We start from the raw sequence: 25277 nt of genomic DNA on the forward strand, positions 1-25277 counted from the left end.
CTTTCCTCTGTGGATGGGGCCTCTGATTCCTCATCTGAAAAATGGGAACAATAGTCCTTTCTTCATCCCAGGGTTACTGCACCCAAGTCACAAAGCAACATCAGTCTCCATCACATTAAAGCAGCAGCGTTTCTGAAAGCCTAACTTCACAAGGCAGAAAAAGATGGTCATAAACAAATGGACCTTTAGGTAGAAAACATCTGACACAGGAGGCCTGGGGTGTCTTTAAGTATGAAGCCTATACATTCTTTTTTTTTTTTTTTTTTTTTTTGCGGTACGCAGGCCTCTCACTGTTGTGGCCTCTCCTGATGCAGAGCACAGGCTCCGGACGCGCAGGCCCAGCAGCCATGGCTCACGGGCCCAGCCGCTCCGCGGCATGTGGGATCTTCCCGGACCGGGGCACGAACCCGTATCCCCTGCATCAGCAGGCGGACTCTCAACCACTGTGTCACCAGGGAAGCCCGTGAAGCCTATACATTCTTGATTCTCAATAATCAAGACTAGAGGACAAGCCTCAAATCCAACATGACCAGTGCTTACCTCTGCCATAGGCCCTGGCTTTCTTGGGGTTGAGTTTCGGTTTAAGAGGAGCCCCTGGCTTGAGCTTGGCTTTGGGGAACTGGGACAGGTAAGTCATCACCGAGTGCTCATCCACATCCGGGTGAATAATTTCTTCAGGAGTGATGACCTAGAATAACGACATGGTAGATGAACACCCAGAACATATCACTTTGCAACTATAGAAGTTTTTGCAAAAATCTCTTAAAGCAAACACTACTCTCAATAAAGTGAAACTACATCAAACTGGCATGGCAAAATCGGTTGTTTTTTTTTAACCTTTTAAAAGTGTCACCATCCCCTTTGGAAGCTGAGGACCCTCTCCAGACAATTCTATACGTAATTTCCAGAGGTTCATACCTCCCCACCCTGAAAAAAAAGAAAAGGCCACTCACTCCTTTTTCCAGAAAAGATAAGCTATATCAAGAAAGGAAGAAGAAATAAGAACACGTGGGATTAAAGCATATTACCAAAAAGTGCATAGATAAACTGGCCTTTTTCTTTGCTCTTTTATCCATTGTCTGCATTTCTATTGGCTCAGCTACTAATAAAAAAATAAAACCAAAAAGATAACACAATGACATATTAGATATGTGCTCTTGTAATATACACCGAATGTTTTTGTCCTCCCCAAATTCATATGTTAAAACCCTAATCCCTGGTGTGATGGTATTAAGAAGTAGGGCCTTTGGGGGTAAGTAGGTCTAGATGAGATGAGATCATGAGGGTGGAGCTCCCACGATGGGATTAGTGCCCTTATAAGAAGAGGAAGAAAGACCAGAGCTCACTCTCTCTCCACCTCAATGTAAGGACACAGCCAGAAGGCAGTTTGCAGCTGTCTGCAAGCCAGGAAGAGAGCCCTCACCAAGAAGTGTATTTCCTGGCACCTTGATCTTGGAATTCCCAAGTTCTAGAACTGAGAAATAAATGTCTGTTGTTTAAGCCACCCAGTCAATGGTATTGTTATAGCAGACTGAGTTAAGACAGGTCTCAATACATTAAAAGCCATTTAAAAAATAGGAAAGGGGAAATTTTCTCCTGACATTCAGATTAGGAGCAAGATTTGACCTGTGCTGGACAGGTGGCCTCCCTGAAGGTGTCACAGTCCCAGTTCCACCAGCTGACCCAGCCCTAAACAGCACAAAAACTTCTCCTGCCACCAAGAGGTAAGCCACACCTCCTCAGAAGACTCTGTCTCATGAACAGGTCAACCAAATGCAGATAAACAACATATGTACCCAGCTTCCCCCACTCCATGGTAAAAAAGAAAAGAGGAAACATTCTGATAATTAGCCTGCAGCAACAAAACAGCTATTTGGGTTGGTACAGTCGCCTCCAATACGTTTTGTAAAATGTAGGATGTACGTTGATTTGGCATTTCTCCTAGGCAGCTCCTTCAACAACTTTACACACTGCCAACATCACATGAATGCCAAAAGGAGATGGGTTTTGGTTTAAGGGGAGACGAAAAACATATCATACCACTTCCTGAGGGTGGAAGAGCCAAGGAATGGGCCTTGGAGAAGAGACATGATGCCAAAACCAAACCAAAGAAATATAGGCAAGATTTTCTACCTCCCAAGGGATCCTGTTACAAATACACTGAACTCAGCTCTGAATACCAACTCAAGACCTTAATGGAGCCTGTAATGAGGTCATCCATCCCCTGGCACTGGCTACCCACAACTTTTCTTGATTGAGTCTTTGAACATGGGAGTCACAGTGTCAGGGGTTGCTATTTAAACTCCTTGGAAGGGCTTAGAAGATTGGACCTCAACTAAGCAATGTGGCTACTGTAGACGGTATCCAAGACATATTCAATTTCCAAGTTCTGTTGTTATATCCCTTTGTTAGGATTATGAGCAATATGAATTCTTAAACACTTTCCATTAATGGCGAGTTATCCTGGTTTAAATTTCTTAAAAAGTTCTGAGCGACTTTCTTGAAGATATTGGATTTAAAAAAATGTTTAATAGGTTAAAAATGGTCAAATACTGGCAATTTCTTATGGTTAAGGTCCACATTTGCAGTCTGGCATCCAGACATGGCCTTTGTGATCTTTGGAACAGAAATACTAGAAAATTCAGGACTTCCCTGGTGGCACAGTGGTTAAGACTCTGCACTCCCAATGCTGGGGGCCAGGTTCAATCCCTGGTCAGGGAACTAGATCCCACACGCATGCCGCAACTGAGAGTTCACATGCCACAACTGAGGAGCCAGTGAGCCACAACTAAGGAGCTCGCCTGCTGCAACCAAGACCAGGCACAACCAAATAAATAAATAAATGAATAAAATAAATATTAAAAAAAATACTAGAAAATCTGTCACATGTGACAGTGAAGATCTTTAGGGGATCTACAAGCACCTAAGTCAATGAGAACCTATTAATATGGGTAAACTGAGGAAGATGGGAGACAGCCACAGACAATGCTCATTGAAAGCTGACCACTGAGGAGGTCAGACTGCCTGCCAGACCCAAAGGCATCCACAGAGCATCAGGGGAAACAGCTTCGTGGGACACGCATCCTTCTACACATACCTGTGGGACACCCAGCCAGTCGTCTGCCTGCTGCATGGCTTCTCGTGCATTATCCACAGGCTTTCGTGGATCCCAGGATTCCCAGTCTGGGCACAGACCTGTTAACATCACACAAAAGATGCTGTTAGTATTAACTGACTGAAGAGGTTAAAGGAAACCAGGTGCCTAAACTAAACTCACTCAGTCTCTTGAGAGAACAGTTTCTTCCAAAAATCTTAGTGAACTGTATGCTTTATGGGCCAAAAGTATCACAGATATGAGTATGCCAAGGTAGAAACTATTCTGCCTGAGCTGAGACTTCTTCTTCAGGCTGTTATCTTCTTGCATTCAGAGAGGAATTTATCCATTCCTTAAGGGTGTGGTGTAAATAAATGAACAAACAAAGCCTGTAAAACCATTTGGGCCTGGTACCTTTTTGCAGCAGAGATTTTTTGGACACATCACACTCACACTTCTGTGCTCTGGTCACCAAATGTGTGGGGTTGACATCAGCTGTGTGTCCTATGATTTAACTTAATTCTGACAGTATCTACCTGGAAACAGCATCAGAACCCACAGGCTAAAGGGCTCAGTCCCACAAGACTCCTCCAACCCCAACTTCAGAGCCCAATCACAAGTCCAGATTTGTCACCTGGGCTTCTGACCAACCAGCTACTAATCAGAGGTTCCTACCACCCCCTCCTCAGGTTGGATTGTTCCCTAGAGTGGCTCACAGATCTCAGGAAAACAGTTTACTTACTGGGTCACTGGTTCATTATAAAAGGATTTCACTAAATGGAAGAGATGCATAGGGCAAGGTGGGAGAAGGGGCAAAGAGCTTCCATGTCCTTTCAGGCACACCACCACCCCAGGACCACCACATGTTCACCAGCCGGAAGCTCCCCAAACCCTGTAGCTCAGGGATTTTTATGGAGGCTTCATTACACAGGCTGGACTGATTCAATCACCTGCCATTAGTGGTTGACTCAACCTCTATCCCCTTTCCCCTTCCTGGAGGTCAGGGGACAGGGGAGAAAGTTCCAACCCTCTAATCACTGATTGGTTCCCCCGACATCCAGCCCCCATCCTTTGGGGCATTCCAAAAGTCACCTCATTAACAAACTCAGGCATGGCTGAACGACACCACTACCACAGCTCTTTTCGCTTAGTAAATTCCAAGGGTTTTAGGAGCTCTGTGCCAGGAATGGGGACAAAGACCAAACATATATTTCGTATTATAAGTTACAATATCACAATCACAATCCTGGATGTACCTAGAAGACTGAACTAACATCCTGTGTACTTACAACATTCACTTGCTCAAAGGCCTACACCTAGAATTATCTCAAAAACCTTTGTAACCACAAGAAGTATAGGGCTGGAGTAAAAATCCCCAGGTTTAAACTGGAAAGAGGCACCCTAAAATGTGTCTTTGCATGGAAGCAAGAAAGAGGGCCCTGGGAAATGAACTAATGCTGAGCTTTGAGTTACTTCTGGATGACACCAGCTTACAGGCTCTCAAGGAAGACTGGGGCCTAGGGCCAGCCCTCCTTCCCTATCCAGTTGACACCAGCTAGTTGAGCGTGTTGAGAACGACTAGCTTACTTAATACCAACGTGCTCAGCATATACAGAGCAATCAGTAAATGGAAAATATGATTATTTGGGCAGATTTTTTATTAAAAACAAGTTTGGACGTGCACATAAACACAGGCTCTGGTTTTTCTATTGAGAGTGTATCAGCAAACTCTACCCATCAATCTAAACCCTCCAGTGAGGATAATTACTACCTTGGTGTACATTCAACCACTCAGAAAGGAGGAGCCCATCAAGGGTGGAAAAGCCTCCAACTGGATCCTTACCAAGCACTATTTCACAGCAATGCAGAAAGAAAAGGTCAGAGAAAGCCATATATAGTCAACCCAGTGGTTGACAAAGACGGGTACTTTCCACTCAATAAAAGTTTTTAGATTTTCATGCCAAACCACCTAATAGGGCACGTGTTAAAGCCAATGGGAAACTAGGCACCAACTGTGGAAAGAGGGAGAAGAAGCAGGACTTGGGGTCTGGAAGCCGAACTCAAGTTCTGCTCCGAGCATGAAGGCAAATTCATTCAGAATTTGCGTAAATAATTCAACAAGTCTATGGATAGACCTATAAGACCTGCCATCAGAAAGGCAAACGGAGCCATTTTTAGTTCCTTTAGTTATCTTACAATGGGCTAAAAACCAGGAGAAACAGACCAATCACAGCAAACCTAGCTTTCCCACCAAAAACCAAGAGGTTTAGGGGTCCACATACCCCACCCCTCCGGAAGGGATGGCTCAGGCAGCCATTGGCACTTACCTGGAGCACAGCTGTCTACCAGGGCTCCCAGGGCTTTGCCATCTTGCCAGTTCTGGTTAAAGTTGGTGATGGGCAAGTAGGGGATCTTGTTCTGAATCCACCCCAGCAGCCTCTGCTTCGGCGTCTGCTTCTTGGCATCGTCGTCCCCTTCATCCTCCCACACAGGCATGGAGATGGAGTAGTGGAGGATCAGCGTCCACACCAGGCCCAAGATGAGCTTCAGGTTCCCATCCACGATGGCTTTGCTGTCTGAGCAGAGAGACACAGGCCTGGTCAAGCCTCTGGGTTGCACAGGTATGAATCACATTCTTTGTAAGAAAGTAAATGGAGTCCTCAACTGTTAGAGAACCACACTGAGCTATATGAGAGTGAAGGGATGCAATGCTGGCATTTGCTTCAAAATACTTAAGGATGCGAAGAGATGAAATAAGATTCCAAAACGTGGTTAACCAGTGTCATTGGATTATACGTCCATGAAAACGCATTATTCCACTGTCTCTATTTTTACATGCATTTGAAATTTTCCATAATAAGAGGTTTTTTTTAATTTCAAGGAATCATTTCAGAAATATAGACAATAACAAGAGGTGGCTGCATTCCAGAGATAACCACCTGTTAACCTGGCAGTATACTGTCTACCAGATCATGTGCACACATGTGTGTATGCGCTTGCTGCCGGAATTTATATTATACTATAAATTATAGTATATTATACTATAATATAATTTATATTATACTATATGATCAGTCTTGAAATCTTTCTTTTCACTAATCACTATGTCCTAGATATCTTTTCCCTATAAAAAGTTGTTTCTGTTTACACCCCCATCTACATGTTTAAGAGGTCATTTTCCCTCAGATCTCACAAATACTGGGTGTTATCAATCATTTTCATCTCATTTCTCTGACAAGTTAGTCATTCATAAAAGAAGACTGTTAGTTAGCTTAACTAACAGTTAAGCTAATCTAATTGGGCAAAGTGTTGCCAGGAGGATAAGTGACTGGCCAAAGGCATGGCCCCTTTTCTAGTCATCCCCCAGCTTAACAGGACATGCCCTGCCACTGGCCAGCCCCTTCTGGAACTCTCACTGCCACTGGTTTCTACTTCCCACTCCCCTTGGCCTCCCTGTGGCTCTCTGTCCTCTTTCCAGTCTCCATTTACACCCATCAAAATTCAAACATTATCTCTAAGATATCTGTCTTTCTGCCTGTCTCTCCATTTCCTACACCCTAAACAACCTTTGTTACAACCCCCCATTCTGCCAGGACCCCAAGGTGAAAATGTCAGAATCATCTTAGACTCCTCCTCCAAAGCCCTGGAGCAGTTCCCACAACAATTCTCTCCCTACCTCTTGGCAAATCCTTTTCTACACTCTCCCCCAAAATATGTGGCCCCTCCTCCCCTCTCTGCTTCCTCAACAGCCATGAAGCTCCATCATTGTTCACATAACCTGAGAACCATCCTTCTAGTCAGGTATCCCTGTGCTTCCCCATTCACCAATGGTCCCTGCTGCCCAGGGTTAAACTCTCTAGACATGTAGCACCTTGAGAGACCTACACAACCTCCACCCGGCCTGCTCTTCCACCCTTGTCACTGCCACTCACCACATTTCACATTCCAGACTCCTCACTCCTGGAGCACATCTTGCTGTGAACCCCCTGGACTTCTCCACCTCTTCTGTACTCCCTATGATGACAAGGCCCTTCACCCCATCCTCCTGCAGGACAAACCCCAGATAATCATTCAAGGGCCAGATCTAACAGATGGTGCACTTCACTCCCACCAGCCTCTGTGTAACCACACCAGGGTCCTCTCATGACAACAACCATTCATTCCTCAGCCTCCCCCCCACCCCCACTCCAGGGATGCGAGCTCCTGATGGGGAGTAACTAAGCCTTCTTCATTTTGCAGCTCCCCACGCCCTGTCCCTCCCTCCCACCCACCCACCGCAAGCCACCTGAATGTTGGTTAAACACACGTCAAAACTGCACTTAATGAAACCCAGCTACAACCACATGAAAAATAAACTCACATGCTGTTAAGGAGTAAATGGCATGCCATTCAATACTGAAAGGGTGGGGCTTTTTTTTAAAATCAACCTGTTTATTGTTATGTCCTCTTATAAGAAAAAAAAACCCTCCTAAAAGCCCACACCCAAACCCACAGAAATCAAAGGTAATTTCACAGTTGCAGGTCAGTCATAACAAAACTTGATCACGTAAAACTGGATAGCATAAAGATTATCATGAACTGGTTGGTCAGACACACTAACTTCGAGCAATCCTCATTCAAAGTTAAGGTGCCCAGGGATTTTCTACATAATGAACTGTATAACTAACTATTAAGCAGGACTGTCTGCATAACTCACGGGGCCCAGTGACAAATGAAAATACAGGATTCCTTGTCCAAAAAGTATTAAGAATTTCAAGATGGCAACAGCAGCATTAAACCAAGCACACAGAACCCCCCTGAGCACAGGGCTCTGTATAGCTGCCCGGGTCGTGCAACCATGAAGCCAGCACTGCTCCTGAGGTCCGGTGGTCAAAGGAGTGGTGATGCACACGAAACACTGAACCCCTGCACAGAGTACAGGTATCCGAGGAATTCATTCTGCTAGACCAGCTGACAGTCCTTGACTGTGCCTGAAATTTTAGGATTAGACGTCCCGTTACGAGTGTGTCTTTAAAGTGCTATTGATTACTGAGTTACTACCTACCGATGGTAAAAAAAAATTCCACGTCAAACCATTTTCCATGCCAGTTTCCTTTATTCAGCCTAAGGGGAGAAGAGCAGTCTTCAGAAGGGTGAGGGGAGATGGGGGGAGAAGCAGAGCGTGTGCATGCTTATTGCTAATCCGGGTAAGGGGTGGACCTGGCCACGTCTGGTCTTGCACCAGGCAGAATCTGAACAGGTCAGAGTCTCATCCAGCCACAGGCATCCGTCTGCAAAGCTCAAACTTCCCTGAGTTATGTTTTAAATGCTTTTCGAAGGCAAACTTGCAGATTTCGTCCATAAATCAAAACGTGAAACCAGTTTGCTCTATTTTTACCCAGCTTACACATGTTGGTTTAAAGAAATGAGACATGAGTCTTTTTCAAAAAGATTTGGGGGAAATATGACCCAGTAAAAGTCTGAGCCAAATTCATGAAACATACAAGGCCCAGAACTTCTGTTTCCAATGAATTCAAGGTGGGCGTCCAAATGGGAAAGCCCCCATTAAGGTCTCATTGGGATAAATGATACTTTCATTCTGCTGTTCTAAGAAGCTGTCCTCATTCCAAAAGTGATTTTGACAGGTGAAAGTTCAAATGCTTCACCAAGCTCTTGGGACAATAAAAAGATGGCGACTTGCCCCAAATGCCTCCCCATTCCCACCCATATGAAGTAGGAGGCTCCCCAAGCCTTGAAAATGAAATGCTACACAGCATCAAAATGTCCATGTGTAACCATCACAGCAGACTACAGAACTTTCAGCCGTGAGCGTGCTCTGTGATGTTTATGTCAAGTGTAAACATGCAGCAGAGGCGGAAGGAGGAAAAGGCCAGGTCAGCTGGAAGCCTCTCAGGCAGGATTCCACCTTCCTGAGTTACTGAGGGCCTCTTTCAGGAATAAAATAAGCCAACGCCCACCATGCCTGCCCGACCTCCTAGAATCTGCTTAGATTGTCAGCGGGTTGGAATCTGGCCACAAGCTTCTCCTCCCCAAATTCAACCAATCACAATCCCCATGTAACTGGTCCTGGCTCCGGACAACACTGGCCCTCCAACCACACACACCTTCTGGAACTACTTAAAATTAGCCCAAGTTGCATACAAGTGAGGGCAATGGCTTTTCCCCCCGACCCCAATAGCTAGAAAGTTAACTCAAGCTATTACAAGTTCTAGGATGGGGTGTTTTCACATCATTTCAGCACATGAGTTTCCCAGTCCTGTTAAGCAGCATTCTGGAATGGGTGCAAGTATGGGGGTGGAAACCAGCTGCTTTTAGGCAATCTTCAGCAGCATCTTAGAAACATCTCCTTTGTAGACAAGTTCCCCACCAGGTAAGAGAGATGGTGATCTTCTACCTCTCTCTACTTTTACCAGGAGGGCTGGACCCAGGCAACCATCGGCGCTCCTACTCCATTCACGGGGTCAACCCTCTCTCCTGGCTGTTGCCAGGGTGTCAGGGGTTGGGGGTCTGGGAGAAGGGGCCTGGGGGGACACCATCCCTCATTTTTGCTCTCCTGGCTAAGGACAGCAGATCATATTGCAGCTGGCTGCTGGGTCAGAAGCAGCCAACATGTGGCTGTAGGAATCCAGGAGAGGCAGGAGTCTCAGGAAACCTCCTTCCAGTGTGCTTGGGGACAAGTCACCAAGGCCATACTCTGCACTGTGACTTGGCCGCCTGGGGAACAGGCTGCCGCACACCCTGCTCCCTGTCCTCTCACTCTGTTACCCTCTGAGAGGCAGTGTGGCAGACCGGTCGCAAGAACGGACTCTGAAACCGGCAGCTCAACTAGGTATGCCACTTTACAACCTGTTCATCCTCACTGAGCCTCATTTTTCCTTGTTTCCCAAATGGGAATATTCACAGTCACCACCTTCACAGGGCTGCTGTAAGGAGTAGGTGGGTTAGGAAATTCTAATAGCCAAGCACACTGCCTGGCACACAGCAGGCGCTTAATTACCCCCTTCCCTCCCTTTCTCATTCACCTAATATCTGAGTACCTGCCATGTGCCACTCTTTCCTAGAACCAGAAGCCCAGAAGCTTTATTCCCAGTTTGTACGCAAGCAGGAAACAAAAGGTAAGAAAGTACCTTGTGAATTAATGGGAGGATAAAATGTTCAATATGTCACTTCTCTGAATCAAGCAATTCATCCAGAGGTTAGGCCTGAGACCCCCCAGAGAGGAACAAAGAACTGCCCAGGAGCAAAACTACTGATAGGGCTTCCCTGGTGGCACAGTGGTTGAGAGTCCACCTGCCGATGCAGGGGACACGGGTTCGTGCCCCGGTCCAGGAAGATCCCACATGCCGCGGAGTGGCTGGGCCTGTGAGCCATGGCTGCTGAGCCTGCGCGTCCGGAGCCTGTGCTCCACAACGGGAGAGGCCACAACAGTGAGAGGCCCGTGTACCGCATACCGCAAAAAAAAAAAAAAAAAAAAAAAACTACTGATAATTTATCAGGACCCTCCTGAAAGAGAATATGGTACAAAGAGCAGCCCACGTGAGCCAAGGGTCTGGCCCTCCTTGACTTCCAAGCTTCACCTTGCCACAGGCTCATCCTTGATCCCTGGCCTCAGCCCACTTGGTCCAGAACTCTCTCCCCAGCTAGCTAATGCCTCTTCTACATCCAACTCTGCAAAACTAGAACAGGTCCCCTATTAAGTGCCCCTTCGAGGCTGTGTGCCCTCCTTTCAGTGTAACTACAGTTGTGCTTAAATAATCACCTATCGGGAATTCCCTGGTGGCCCAGTGGTTAGGACTCGGTGCTTTCACTGCCGTAGCCTGGGTTCAGTCCCCGGTCCAGGAACTAGGATCCCGGATCCCACAAGCCGAGTGGCACGTCCAGAAAAAAAAATTTTAATAAGCACCTGTCACGTCTGCCTCCTCTGCTCAAGGTGTCAGCCGCGCAAAGGCAGAAATGGACCATTGAGCTTCCCGCTGATCCCGCAGCCTGGACACCTGGCTGCTTGGGGGACAGGCTGGCACAGGCACACGTCCCTGCCTGCTGAGCTCCAGTGCTCTATGAGGGGCGGTGCTGCCTGTGTAGAGTGTTTGCAAAAAGTACACGCACAGCCCTTTCCGGCAGGGTTTAAACTGCTCCAGACTGTGGCCACCTCCGCACCCCCAGCAGGCAACACAGCACGCGGCACAGAGGGCAGGCGGGAGAGGTGAGGTCCTTAACGTGTAGGCTCTGCAGGTATGGGCTCCGCGCCACCACACTGGTTGTAGGACCCTGGCCAAGCCATCCAACCCCTGGGCACCTATAAGTCGAGGATAATGTTGGAACAGGAGCACAGGGCTGCTGGGAAGACTAAGTACAATAAGACACCTCCAGCACTCAGACCCCCACTCAGTCAGTTTTTGTTAAATGCTGGTATTGTTACTATTATTCTTACCACCAGTGACTTCAACATGCTTCTGTCAACATTGAGACAACAAGGCAAAGGCAGAAGGTAAAAGGAAAGCTTAGCAGTGACAGGTGGTGACCTGCAAGTTTGCGCTGGGGCTTCCTGTCAGCATCGGTTGTTTGCAGCGTCCCGTGCAGAGCTGCCCCAAGGTAACCCCGCACTGCAGCGCTCACATCACCTGGCCCAGCACCACACAGCAGCCCGGTGCTCACTGACATCCCAGGTCGGCTTGGCAGTTTCCCTCCGTCCTGCCTCCTTTCCCAAGCTGAACAAACTATGGCTGAATTGTCAGCCAAGAGGGCACCCTGAACTGAAAGGAGACAGTTGACCACTTTCCTCGGTTTCTCAGTCAAAACCAAGCCCAGGGACTTCCCTGGTGGCGTAGTGGTTAAGAATCCACCTGCCAATGCAGGGGACACAGGATTGAGCCCTGATCCGGGAAGATCCCACATGCCGCGGAGCAGCTAAACCCGTGTACCACAACTACGGAGCCCGCGTGCCGCAACTACTGAAGCTCACGTGCCTAGAGCCCATGCTCTGCACCACAACTACTGAGCCTGCGCTCTAGAGCCCACAAGCTACAACTACTGAGCCCGCATGCCGCAACTACTGAAGCCCGCGTGCCTAGAGCCTGTGCTCCACAACGAAGAGAAGCCACCGCAACGAGAAGCCCGTGCACTGCAATGAAGAGTATCCCCCACTCGCCGCAACTAGAAAGCCCGCACGCAGCAGCAAAGACCCAACACAGCCAAAAGTGAATAAATAAATTTATTTAAAAAAAAAAAAAGAAACAAGCCCAGACGCCACTTGTTCTCGAGGTCATGCAGAAGACCATCTCAGTCGGCTGCCCAGAACGGGAGTCACATTTCTGGGGGTGCAACAGTCCTTGCATCCACACAACAGAGGATGAACGGTGCACTTTGACCCCTTGGCAGGATGAAGGGGGCCAGGCTGACTTCTCCACACATACCCCTGCCCCTACCCCTCCGGCTCAAGGCTTCTCTCCAGGGCCTGGAACCAACAAGGGGCTAAAGAGGACAGACAGACTTTTCTAACCAGGTGACTCACACCTCTAATGACTAAAGGATACCATGGCAAAGTCTACTCTCTAGCCACTAAAACCCTCTCTCCCCTTCTCCCAGGCATGTGGCTTCCTGCTACATGGCCCCGCAGTCTCCCCAGTTCAGTGATGCGGTTGCCTCACCAGTGGACAGCAGAAGGAAATGTGCCACCACGTGGCCTTGGGCAGTGGGTGGGCCTCCTCTGAGCACTCTCCCCACAACAGCCAGCCAGAGTACCTGGCACCGCAGTCACTGAGCTGTGACCTGTCCCAAAAGAGGCCAGGCAAGGTGATGGAAGGAACCTGGGTCCCAGCATAGGGTGCCCCGCCAACCTGAAGCCTGAAAAAAGCCACTGTATTTTTCTAAAAATCTCTTTGTTATGCCAGTTTAACCATAATAAGAGGATGTTCTGGGCCTTGAAGACCTTAAATCACATGGGCCTATTCTTATTTCTGTCAGTAAGATAAAATACAGACCACAATAAAATAAGGGTGGATCGGGGCACTGGGGTCAGCTGGATTTCCGATTCTTTTCCTTGCTCATGAACTACTCAAGGATGAAAAAAGAACAGTTTGAATTAACAAATTTTACATATTGCTATGTCAGGGTTCAGTTAAGAGAGTTCATTTGGAAGGCCTTTTCATGTTAGTAATTTTTCAAAAGTTGATACAATAGACCAAGGGTGGCAAGTGGTGTTGGCACATGAGGTGAAACTCTTTCACTGTGTTGAGAAAGATTCTGAGGCCCTGTCTTGTTTCAGTGAGGAAGACTGCTGAAATGGATTACCAATGCCTGCCATAAACAAGGCAGGGGGAATAGAGAGGCTCAAATTACTGTGCAGATTAGCAATGCCTGCCCTGGGCACAGCTTGAGGAACGGTGGCTGGGATTTCTTTGCAAGAGAATGGAGTAAGCATTCCCAAATCCCTGATGTGAGATTTCGTTTATAGGTCCATAACACGTTACTTATGCATAACCCCACACTTCAAATTTTTTGCTTTGCCAGCTATTGCTTCTGTTCTCTCTCATTTGCCGGACTTCTGCCAAGAATAATTAGAACAAATTATTTCATAAATATCTTATTTTTATTTTGGTACAGAGATTTTGGTGGACTTTCAGACCACAGATACTGTGATGGTGCCCTGTTTCGTAATTTATCCCAAACACCTACTTTCTGGTTAAGAGGTATCCTTTATTTAAAAGTTGCATTTATGGGAATTCCCTGGCAATCCAGTGGTTAAGACTCCACGCTTCCATTGTGTGTGTGTGTTGGGGGGCGGGGGGGCAAGTTCGATCCCTGGTTGGGGAACTAAGATCCCACAAGCTGCACAGTGTGGCCAAAAAGTTGCATTTGCATCACCCAGTAGGCTTTCTTTTCAATGCCACTTTTGAAAAGTTACCACTTTTGAGAATTCCTTTATATCCAGCAACGAAGTCCGCTGAACTAAATGAGACGAGTATAATAAAAGGCCTAGGAAATAGTCTCTTCCCACTTACTATTAGTGGGAAATCCCTGAAAACTTAGAAAAAGGAATCTAACCTTGTTAGATAGGTTAAAGAAAGAAGGAAAAAAGAGGGACTTCCCTGGTGGCGCAGTGGTTGAGAATACGCCTGCCAATTCAGGGGACACGGGTTCTATCTCTGGTCTGGGAAGATCCCACATGCCGCGGAGCAACTAAGCCCGTGCGCCACAACTACTGAGCCTGTGCTCTAGAGCCTGCGAGGCACAACTACTGGAGCCTGGACACCTAGAGCCCGTGCTCCGCAACAAAGAGAAGCCACCGCAACGAGAAGCCCGCGCACCGCAATGAAGAGTAGCCCCCGCTCGCCACAACTAGAGAAAGCCCACGCACAGCAACAAAGACCCAGCGCAGCAACGAAGACCCAGTGAAGCCAAAAAGTAATTAATTAGTTAATTAATTAAATAATAGAAGGAAAAAAGAAAGGTGCACCAAAATGTATCTAAACTAGTTTTTTTGACCCCAAAGCTGCAGGTCCCTGCACTAACTGGTTGCATTGCTGCCTCACGGTTCTCCTGGGCGACCAGCAGGCCAAGGGCCCCAGGGATTCCGGAGCTTGACCTGTGAGTCAAGGAGCCCGGAGTCCAGCCACTGGGAGGTGCGGGTAAACTCCAGCATGAGCTCCCCAGGCCTCAGCATGGAGGCGTCTGTCCCCCACTCACAGCTTCCAGCCACAACACTCTGAGAACATGTCCAGCTGAAATAATAAACGCTGGCTGTGAATGGAGGGCCTCGTCACCTTTTAACTCCAGCTCAGTCTGTCATGTGGCGAGGCCACCCCATCTGAAACACAGCTCACCGTCCATGCTGTGCACACATGCACAGCCCACTGGGAAGCCCACAAGGAAAGGAGTAAGGGCAGGAGGAACCACGACTGGGAAAGACTCCTAAGCACCTCCTCTCCTGACATCAACAGCAGCCAAAATACGACAGCAGCTCTCTCTTCCAGGCCTCTCCTCTGGGTCACATGCATCACCGCATGCAACCCTCACAGCAAGCCCATAAGGATGGCTTTTGTGGTTAGTCCCATTTTACAGATGAGAAAACAGAGGCTCACAGAGGTGAAGGCATCTGCCAAAAGTGACATAGGGGAGCCTAGATTTAAACCCAGTTCTCGCTGTTGCCAGAGCCCAAACTCTTATCCTCCCTACTTTTCTGAATACTCACTACGTCATGGCAGCTCCACGAGGCAAGTAGAGTTACGACTCACATTTTACAGATGAGGAGACTGTGCACAGGGACAGGACCCACCCCTGGGCAGCATGGCCAGTAAGCATCTGTGTATGGGAGGGGAACCCGACAGGGCTTCTGCACTTCTAACGGCCCCAGTCATTCCCAGGATCCCTAAACGGCCATGGTTCTAGGAGAAAAACACGGTAAATGGACAGCATGGAAAGTGACAGCACAAGACCTGGGAGGTACAAGCGGGAGTCAGAGTTGGATCATTTTAGTCTCCTTTAGTCTCCTTTGTCTCAACCATGACTTGCTCAGCCTCTACTGCACCCTAGGAGCTGGGGATTCTAAAGATCACCGCCCTGGCCCTGCATCTGGGAGGTCCTCCTTGCATGTACCGCTGCTCGGCAGGGGCAACTGAGGAAGATGGGAGAAGACCCAGCTCTGCTCTTATTCACCCAAACCTATTAACATGTGTTTTCCCTGGAAAACAGAAATTAGGACATTCACGTACTTGAAAGCTCACTTTATTCAGCTGTTCTTGCATCCAACAAATAACTTCCTAGCTGCCTGCTGGGTGCCAGGCCCTGTGCCTAATACAAATTACAGTTTCAAGTAAGAAAATAAGCTAAATTGGCTTTAAAATATTCCACAAAGAGATACAGCATTATTATAATGTAAACCGGCATTATCCCACAAGGCAAGACACTGAAGATCGCTTAAAGAAAGAGAAGAAAAAAAACACACAACTTTATGCCTTTTGTCTCTCATGCTAGGCTATGTCCCTTGAGGGTTCTTTTTTCCTTTTATAATTAAGAATAAAAGTTAAAAAATAATAATGATGATGAATAGGATAGGTATTCATCCTTCTACCGCAAACTTGTAAAAGTTGAGCCTTGTTAGAAAAATCAGATCAAGGTGACTTCCTCAGTCTGAAAGGGGAGAAATCAGTTTGCATTTTCCCCCCGGTACCTCACCTCATGTTACAAGTCATATGAGCCTGTTATAGAAATGGCAGGCTGCCCAAAGATTGTGAAGTCATAAAAGGAACAAAACTCCCAATTTAAAGTCTTGAATGGGAACCAAGCTGAGAGAAATTCCAAATAATTTATAACTGCTGGCTCTCACCATTACCAACAGCAAGAGGAGGAGGTTGGAGAAAAGGAAATTCTCAAGGGATAGATACTGGGGCACGGTCTCCGCTTTACCTATATTGCCATTTTCCCGACAGTTCCTCTCTGTACGAGGTCTTTAGCTCAGTTGAAGGCTCAAATTTGTACCCCTAAATTTGGACCTTCAAACCACGATTATATGAGGAGGCCTCCGGACACACGTGCTACCCGACCACAACAGAGCCCAAACGTCGGGCTCCTTCTTGTAAATTAATTCCACACCACCAACCCCCCCCCGTGTAAAGAACATGGGCTCGGGGGGGCAGGACTGAACCTACTCAAACAAAGGGGAGCTCACTTGCTGAAATAACTGGTAGCCAAGTAACCCAGAGGTCAGGGACACTAAGTCACTCAGTGAGCCTGGTTCCCCTCCCAAGCGCAGCCATGAACTGGCCGTGGGACTGGGGTGGGTCACTGCCCTGCTCTGACGCATCTGTAAGCTAAGCATTATAACTAGACTCACCTCACTGAAACACTGCGAGATAATGTAGTCAAGCAGGTAGCATTCTGCCTGACGAGGGTGCCACCACTTCAGCAAGGACTATTACAACTACCATGATGTCACTGTAATATTACAGACACACACCCATGCGGGGACTTCACGGTGCCCCGTTAGCACTGTGAAAGGTTCAACGCCATTCAACTCTGATTCAAGACTGCTCAGAGCCGAGTACCCCAGAACTCAGCCTTCTAACACAGCATTCCATTTGCTAATGACCACAAGAGCCAGCCCATCAGGGACCCGGGATTAAGCCTGATAGAATCAAGATGTTCTTTTGCTCAGCGAGCTGCTGAATGAACTGGCAGCTTGCTAAAATCTGCAGGCCACCCCGACTCCTCCAGCAGATTCCTGAGAAGTCTGCAGGGGCCAGGCTGGGCCACTGCTGACAGAAAATTAAATGCAAGGTCAAAAAATTCAGTTTGAAGCACAAAGTATTCAAGAAAGTTCCCTAACGTGATTCCTTTTTCTAATGGGGGGAGGAAGAGGGGTTTGGGTATTACAGTGACCTTTAACCGTTAAAGCAGTTCATTACTATAATATAATGGGAGGGAGGGGACTGAAGACGATTTAAATGCCTTCCCACAAATAACTGGTTAAATAAACGTTACAGAACATCCATGCTAGAGAATAACAGGCTGCTGTGAAAAGAGTGAGAAAGATACGTGGGCTCCAGCAGAGACAGGCCTCCATGATATATTAAGGGAACAGGACGATTGGTAGAAAAGCATTGTTCATGCAATCCTGTTTGTGACAAGGCATGACTCTGCGTCTGAAAAGCAAGATCTGGAAGCACGCACAACAAACTGTGCCCATTGGCTCTCTCTAGAAAAGACTCGGGCTGATGGCAAAGATGGGCTTTCTTTTTGTTGTTGGTGTTACATGCATGCTCCTGTGTTGTTTGAATTTTTTTTAATTTAAACTATACACCTTACTTTTATAATAAATTTTGACAAACATTCACCAAGAGAAAGAAGCATACTAATGTATATGTTAAATAACTCTTCATTTGGACAAAATTGCTTGTCGGGATCTATAGGCACTGATGTGAGAAAATTGACAAATTTTATCAAATGATGAAAGGTTGGAATTGGAGTAAAGGGGTGGCCAGGGTAATGACATAATTGGGCTCAAATATGCATGGAAGATCTCTTGAAGAGATAAATTGTTCACCAATAGTGCAATTGCTTCTGGGTAGAGGAGCAGGGAATGGGGGTGGGGGAAGCAGGAGGGAGCCAGTTTCTCATCTTTTTACACCACACGTGATCTTCACAATGGGCCATGATACCCATCAACAAATACGTGAGGCTTTTCAGGCGTGTATGGCTGTCTTTGTGGTGATTTCCTCTGCTCATCTTTCACACCGTGGCCATTCAAACACATTCCCATCCTCAGCGAGATACACCCAACCCAGACAAGCAAGCTCCCTGCCTCAGATGGCCTCTGCCACTTCCAAACAGCTGGCCCTCTAGAGGAGTGGAAGATGTTGACGAAGAGGGAGTCATCTGGTTGCCTTTGGGCATGTCTTTCAAGCCAACCAAAAGAAAAAAAGAAAAAAAAAAAAAATCAACCACCCACCTTCCTGATCCCTTCACGTCCCCTTCCCTGGTACCCTGAGAGTGTTCCTCCCATGATACAGAGGCCCAGCCTCTTATTTATACATGAAGACCTGGGGCCGGCCCAGTGCGATCCCCCCGCCTGACTTCTCACTACTGCCTATGAGATACCACTGTTAGCCCCATTTTCCAGATGGAAAAACTGATAAGATGATAAGACCAGAGTTACAGAGCTGATAAGTGGTGGAGCTGGGATTTGAATCCAGGCCATCCAACTCCAGAATCTGCATTGACCATTCTGCCTGGAGACCAGACTGGGGCTGCAGAGAAGGAGACCCAGACATGGATGTGATGGTATTGCAAAGGCTTTCAAAACGGGCAAAAGTCAAGGAGGAAATAAATGCTGAGGGTTATTACATCATCCTCCTAAAAGAGATTTAGCACTGTGCCCCTGAACTCTGTCCCATAATAAATGGCCCTGGCAGTAAGATAAACAGACCAAGCACATAACAGGTCAGCTTTGCTGCTAAAATGGGAACACATCCTAACATTCCTGAGGTACAGTGTCCAAGTGCAGGGCCAGCAAGTGACACACACTAAATACCCAACACCTCACCCCAACCACATCTGCCACCGTTGCTGAAGGCACACAGCCCACAGACAAATGTCTTCCTCACCAGTTCATCTAACGAGTCCTGTGCTTGGTTCAGTAGCTACTTCCTGCCTAAGCAAGAACACCAGCTCTGCCTAAACTTGGCTCTGAGGAGTATCTGTCCCTCAACCCACACTCAGAAACCTGGCCCTATCCTCTGACCACTTGGGCCATTTACTAGGAGTCTTTTTCCTTAAATCAACTCACTTTTCCCTTTTCCCTTACCCAAATGAATGAATGAATGATGCACTATTTTTTTTAACTACTTGTGAAAACATAACTGTTACAACTTTTAAACATAGGTTATGTAACACCTAATATATCATCTTGAGTACCCACAAGTACCACATCTTAGAAAAGACTGCACTAGATGTTAACTGGTTTTCCAAGACAAAAGGCTTGCTGTGGTCAAATAAGCTGGGGACAAACGGAACTGAACAATTTTAATCTGCTGCAGGACTTCTCAGAGCCTTTAATAGGCAAATGTACATTGACAATCTCCAAGAGAACACTAGGGTGCCACACAGTACTTCCCAGCTTTACTGGACTAGAGACCTTTTTTTTTTCCTGAATCACGATATTATCTAATAGTTTTCTTTCTTTTTTTTTTAATTTATTTTTATTTTATTTATTTATTTTTGGCTGTGTTGGGTCTTCATTGCTGCACACGGGCTTTCTCTAGCTACAGAGAGCGGGGCTACTCTTTGTTGTGGTGTGTGGGCTTCTCATTGCGGTGGCTTCTCTTGTTGAGGAGCGCGGGCTCTAGGCGCGCAGGCTTCAGTAGTTGTGGCTCGCGGGCTCTAGAGCGCAGGCTCAATAGCTGTGGCGCAAGGGCTTAGTTGCTCCGCGGCATGTGGTATCTTCCCGGACCAGGGCTCGAACCCATGTCCCCTGCATTGGCAGGCAGATTCTTATCCACCACGCCCCCAGGGAAGCCCCTAGACGACTTTTTTAATACTACCTCAAAGGGCACTAGTAGTCTCCAGAAGACACTTTGGTAATTCTTCCTTAAATTGCCCTTCAGATCTCTACAAACACTTCTCCTGAACACTCCCATAGGCTGCGAGATTATGTTTTATAAAATCAGTAGGTGTGGGGTGAAGGAGACAGACAAGAGACACAAAAGGACAACAGGAAATAAGTTACTAAGGCTTTCTCTAATCTACAACTGTTTCAGTGGCAGTAATTAAGAAACTAGAACCTTGAGACTTGAAAGCAACCAGTTTTACAGATAAAGGGAGATAAAGCAGGTTCTCAAAGGTCAGTTCTAGTTTAGAGTCTCAAAGGGGTGCATACCCCTTAACCACAGTGTTTATGAAATTCTGGTGTTAACCAACTCACTTAAAAACCCCACTAAGAAATATCTTACTGTTCTTGTGAAAACTGTAATTCTTAAACACGGGCAATGACTTAGAGGAATCCAGGCTGAAACCGGCCTCCTCCTTCCTAGGTTTGCTTTATTTTTTATTTATTTTTAAAAATTTATTTATTTAATTTATTTATTTCAGGCTGCATTGGGTCTTCATTGCTGCGTGTGGGCTTTCTCTAGTTGCGGTGAGCGGGGGCTACTCTTCGTTCCAGTGCGTGGGCTTCTCATTGCAGTGGCTTCTCTTGTTGCGGAACACGGGCTCTCGGCGCAGGGGCTTCAGTAGTTGTGGCACGCGGGATCCGTAATTGTGGCTTGCGGACTCTAGAGCACAGGCTCAGTAGTTGTGGAGCACGGGCTTAGCTGCTCCGCAGCATGTAGGCTCTTCCAGGGCTCGAACCTGTGTCCCCTGCATTAGCAGGCGGATTCTTAACCACTGCACCACCAGGAAAGCCCCTGGGTTTGCTTTAGAGCTTCTAATGTCAAAATGTTCTTCAAACAACGCATTGCCAAGTGGGAAGAGTCAGAGACAGAACCCAGCAATTTGGACCACTGGTAGAAAGAGGGGGGAATCATCCTGATGTGGGCAAGTGGAATGTCAAATTATGTGAGCTGGGGAAACCTCCAGAACCTCCACCCAATTGCCACTTAGCTCTAAACTGCCTACGCAGGGGAGAGGGGAGAGCTTAGTAAAAGTTAGCAAAAAATATTTGTGTAGTAACTGAAACAAACCCAAGTAGCATTCCTAGTGCTATTTAGGAATGAAATACTCATAAGCATAACAATAATAGCAATGAACCACACAGCGTGGGTGCTAATTAAATCCACTCTCTGTGTAGTCCTGGATCCAAATCTGAGGTTTACTCAACTGTAATGTAAGTGTCCTAGGGGCAGGGCCCAGGCTCTGTCTGCAGCATCAATGTGATCCTGGTACCTAGTATGATGCTTGTCACATAGGAAAAAGAAGAAAAGGAAAGGGGGGAGGGGGAAGTAAGACACTACTACCATCCACTATCTAACCAACAACCACCCACTCATTAATAAACCAACCGATCAACAACCAACCAGCCAACTTAACCAGACAACCACTGATCAACAAATCTACCAAATAGATGACCAATTACCAAACCCAATTAGACCCCCCTGACCACCCTCCTTCACCAAATCCCACCTCTCCCCAAATCCTGCTGGCCACCACTGAATGGATCCCCAGCCCAGGAGCCATCAGCTAATGTCAGGCCCACTTGACTGCCTACTCAATCTAAGCACACAGATCAGAGCTCTACCCAAATTTTCCCACTAGCCCCAGCAGGGCTGCCTCATACCCCTCAGGCACAGCTCCTTCTCAGGGACCTACAAAATAATTTGACAACTGGGTAGGGGCAGATGGGGAAATTGGTCCCCCAAAATAAGAAAATCAAAAGAAATTGAAGTTAATAAATGTTTTATTAAGTTCCTGCATTTAACATTATATCTTCTTTATTAATGGCTAACTTTGATATTCACAGAAATTTCATTCCTTTTTGTTTTTGGCCGTACCACGTGGCATGCAAGATCTTGGTTCTCCGACCAGGGATCAAACTCATGCCCCATGCAGTGGAAATGTAGAGTCTTAACCACTGGACTGCCAGCAAAGTCCTAAATTTCATTACATTTTTAAAATGACTTACGGGTTAGTTTTCTCACATCCCAAGAATTCCCAAATAGGCATCATGACGGCAGAGGAATCAGTCAACAGTAAAATAAAGGAACAGTCACAGCCAAATAATATAACAAAACACAAATATAAACAAAGGAAAAACTATTTTTTAAAAAGTTTCAAATTATTATGTAGCAATACACACAAATACATTCTTTTTGTAAAGTGAGAGATGGGTGTGTTTTACTGTATTTGATATGATAGGCTCGGGGCCAAAAGTCTTAAAATATTCCAGTAATTCCAAGTCCAAACCCCTCAGCAGGGTCCCAAGGCCCCTTGCGGTGGGTCCCTGCCTGTCTCCCCACTTGCCCTCATCCCTCGCCTCCACACGCCCTCTCCTCTGCTCCAGAGGGAGCACCCACCCACCTGCACATCCTTCCAGGTCTTTGCACAGGCTGCTCCCTCTACTCGGAATGCCCTCCTCTCCCACCTTTCACTCTGTAGCTCTTTCTTAGCCAATGCTGTTCAAGATTCAGCCTCCTGTGACACATTCCCTTTCCCTTTGGCATCATGATTTATGATATCTATAAAGAATATCTCACAAAGTAGAGAAAAGTGGAACTTCTCCTATGACCTACAATGAAGCTAAATGTCCAAGACATTTAGCAAGACAAGCTACCATCCTCAACTGCCCTACAGCTTCCCATGACTGATGGCCTAAGTCAGGGACTCTTGCAGGGGAGGATGGGGCGGCCGGGGTTGGGGGGAGGTTATGAACTGGATAAGGGGAAAAAGTTTAATCTTTGTTTGCAGTAATCTCTGACTAAAATGTAGCAAATCTTTGCATTATGAATGGAGACCATAAAACACAGGTGTATTAGCAACACCTGTGGTTTTGTCGCCAACAAAATCTTTTCCCATCATATTACAGTGTCAGCAATATCTCAAAATATCCTCTAAACTCATCACTACGTCAAAATTATGGTAGCTATTAGACTTGCTGCTAGATTTTGTTACTAAATATTTTAATACAGATGTGCATTTTTTACCATTGATATATCCAAAAATTTATTTCTGATAACTGTATTTCAATATAACTCGTTGCCTTTGTAACCCCATGTATATTATTTTATGCATAAAGAAACAGTGCAGTCTTCAGAGAGCAAAGGGGTCTAAGACACACTAAGTCAAGAACCCTGGCTCCAATTAATAATTTTTAGAACCAAGAAGTTGAAGGACTTCACTGATGGGCGTTTTGTTAAATGGACCACAGATGGGTGGAACCATACCTGCCAGGGCAAGGCCTCAATCATCTCTCAGGAGAACCCTTGGAGGTCACTGTGAATGGGTCTCCCCACCAATCTGGCCCACCTACCACCACCCGAGTTATCCTCTTAGGGCCATAAATACAATCATCTACCTTACTTTCAGCCTGGACATCTTCCATTGTTCCCCAGGGTCTATAGCAGGGATTAGCAAACTTTTTCTGTATAGGGCCAGACAGTAAATATTTTAGGTTTTCCTGGCCATAAGGTCTCTGTTGGAACTATTCAAATCTACTGTTGTAGTGAGAAAGTGGCTATAGACAATATGCCAATGAATGGGTGTGGCCTGTGTTCCAATGAAACTTTAGAACAGGCAGAGGGCCGGATCTGGCTCCACAAGCCATAGTTCAAACTACAACACCACTAATAGCATCACTGTTCAACAGAACTTTCTGTGATGATGGAAATGTTTTATATGTGCACCATCCAATACGGTAGCCACAAACCACACAGGACTGTTGAGCACTTAAAATGTGGTTAGTGTGACTGAGGTGCTAAACTGTACATTTTACTTAATTCTTTAATTAATTTACATTTAGCCAGCCACAAGTGGCTGGCAGATAGCACAGGTCTAGACAGTCAAGTCCAAGCCCTTTTACACGCCTTTTGAGGCTCTTCACAACCTGGCCAACAGCACAACTGACGGTCCATCCAGCCTCAGCAAGTCCTAAGCCCTGAGGCCAGAAGGTGATTACAGACGCTCTGGAGTTCCACACTTCCCACATTCTTTGCCCAAGCAGTTCTGCAGCCCAGAACATCCTGTCTCGTGACTCTGCCCCTTCCAACGCCACCCTGGCCTTGGGCCTCCCCTGACACCCCAGATGCAACTTACCGCTCTTCACGCCTCTCTGGGAGACACGGTGAGAAAAGTCCTGTCCTACAAATCCTGCTACAGCAACTTGGGCACACATTCTCTGGCTGTTTTACTTCTAAGATATTTGAAGGTAAGGCCATGTCCCTAGCACAGGGCCTTTAAAATTAGTAAGGAGGCACTAAGTTTGTGAAATGAACAAAATTTAATTATAGCTGAGTACCTAATACAAGCTGCCTTTTTAAAACTTCTTTCTGGGGAATTCCCTGGGAGGCCAGTGCTTAGGACTCCATGCTTTCACTGCTGGGGGCCTGGGTTCGATCCCTGGTTGGAGGACTAAGATCCCACAAGCCGCAGGGTGTGACCAAAAAACCAAACAAACAACAACAAAAACCTCCACTTCTTTCTGAAATTAACAGATTTACCAGACGGATTTCAGATCTACAAGTACAGAGGGATATGACCACTTGGGTTAACATCCCGTTCCACCACCACCACCACAAGATCTCACCCTCCCCCGTCCTCAATTTTCCTCATCTGTAAAATGGGTTGACAGTTTCTTCACCTGGCAGGAATGGAGAACACTTAGCTCCCATTCATTCTTGGCATCAGTGCCAAGAGACATACATGGCAGCTTCCTGGTAGATACAAATGCCCCCATGAACACAGGGAGTTGAGGAGGCATACAAACTAGACTTGGCAGGAGCAGAAGTGCAAAACCAGCAGGGTGACCATAGGATTCCTGCACCAGCTTTCTGTATGGTCTATCTCAGGGCCGGCAGGGAGGGCATGACCTTTACAAAACAGTTGTGCTTCCTCACATCCTCTGAGCACGCTGGTCACACCAGCAATGAAGTCACTTAGGGTGGGTCATTGCACACAGCAGACATCCACCAGCCCAAGAGCCACAAAGCTGAGTGTTGCTACTCCAACTGCTCAGATGACATCCTGCCATCCCCATAAATGT

General features: G+C 46.7%; 1 protein-coding gene across 6 annotated transcripts in view; it reads right to left on the minus strand.

Moving 5' to 3' along the window:
- The window catches only part of FLNB (filamin B), a 138559-nt gene that overhangs the window by 76608 nt on the left and 36674 nt on the right, over nucleotides 1-25277 (minus strand). For all 6 annotated transcript variants that reach the window (XR_009542741.1, XM_060161479.1, XM_060161482.1 and 3 more), the window contains exons 2-4: nucleotides 5422-5670; nucleotides 3098-3195; nucleotides 541-688 (exon numbers count right to left, since the gene is read on the minus strand). Coding sequence is in view for 5 of the 6 variants with exons in the window: in XM_060161479.1 (XP_060017462.1) it covers nucleotides 541-688; nucleotides 3098-3195; nucleotides 5422-5670 (495 nt within the window). In the remaining variant the exon portion in view is untranslated. The remainder of the gene's footprint in view (nucleotides 1-540; nucleotides 689-3097; nucleotides 3196-5421; nucleotides 5671-25277) is intronic.

This window comes from Lagenorhynchus albirostris, chromosome 10 (assembly GCF_949774975.1).
Source record: "Lagenorhynchus albirostris chromosome 10, mLagAlb1.1, whole genome shotgun sequence".
Taxonomy (NCBI): domain Eukaryota; kingdom Metazoa; phylum Chordata; class Mammalia; order Artiodactyla; family Delphinidae; genus Lagenorhynchus; species Lagenorhynchus albirostris.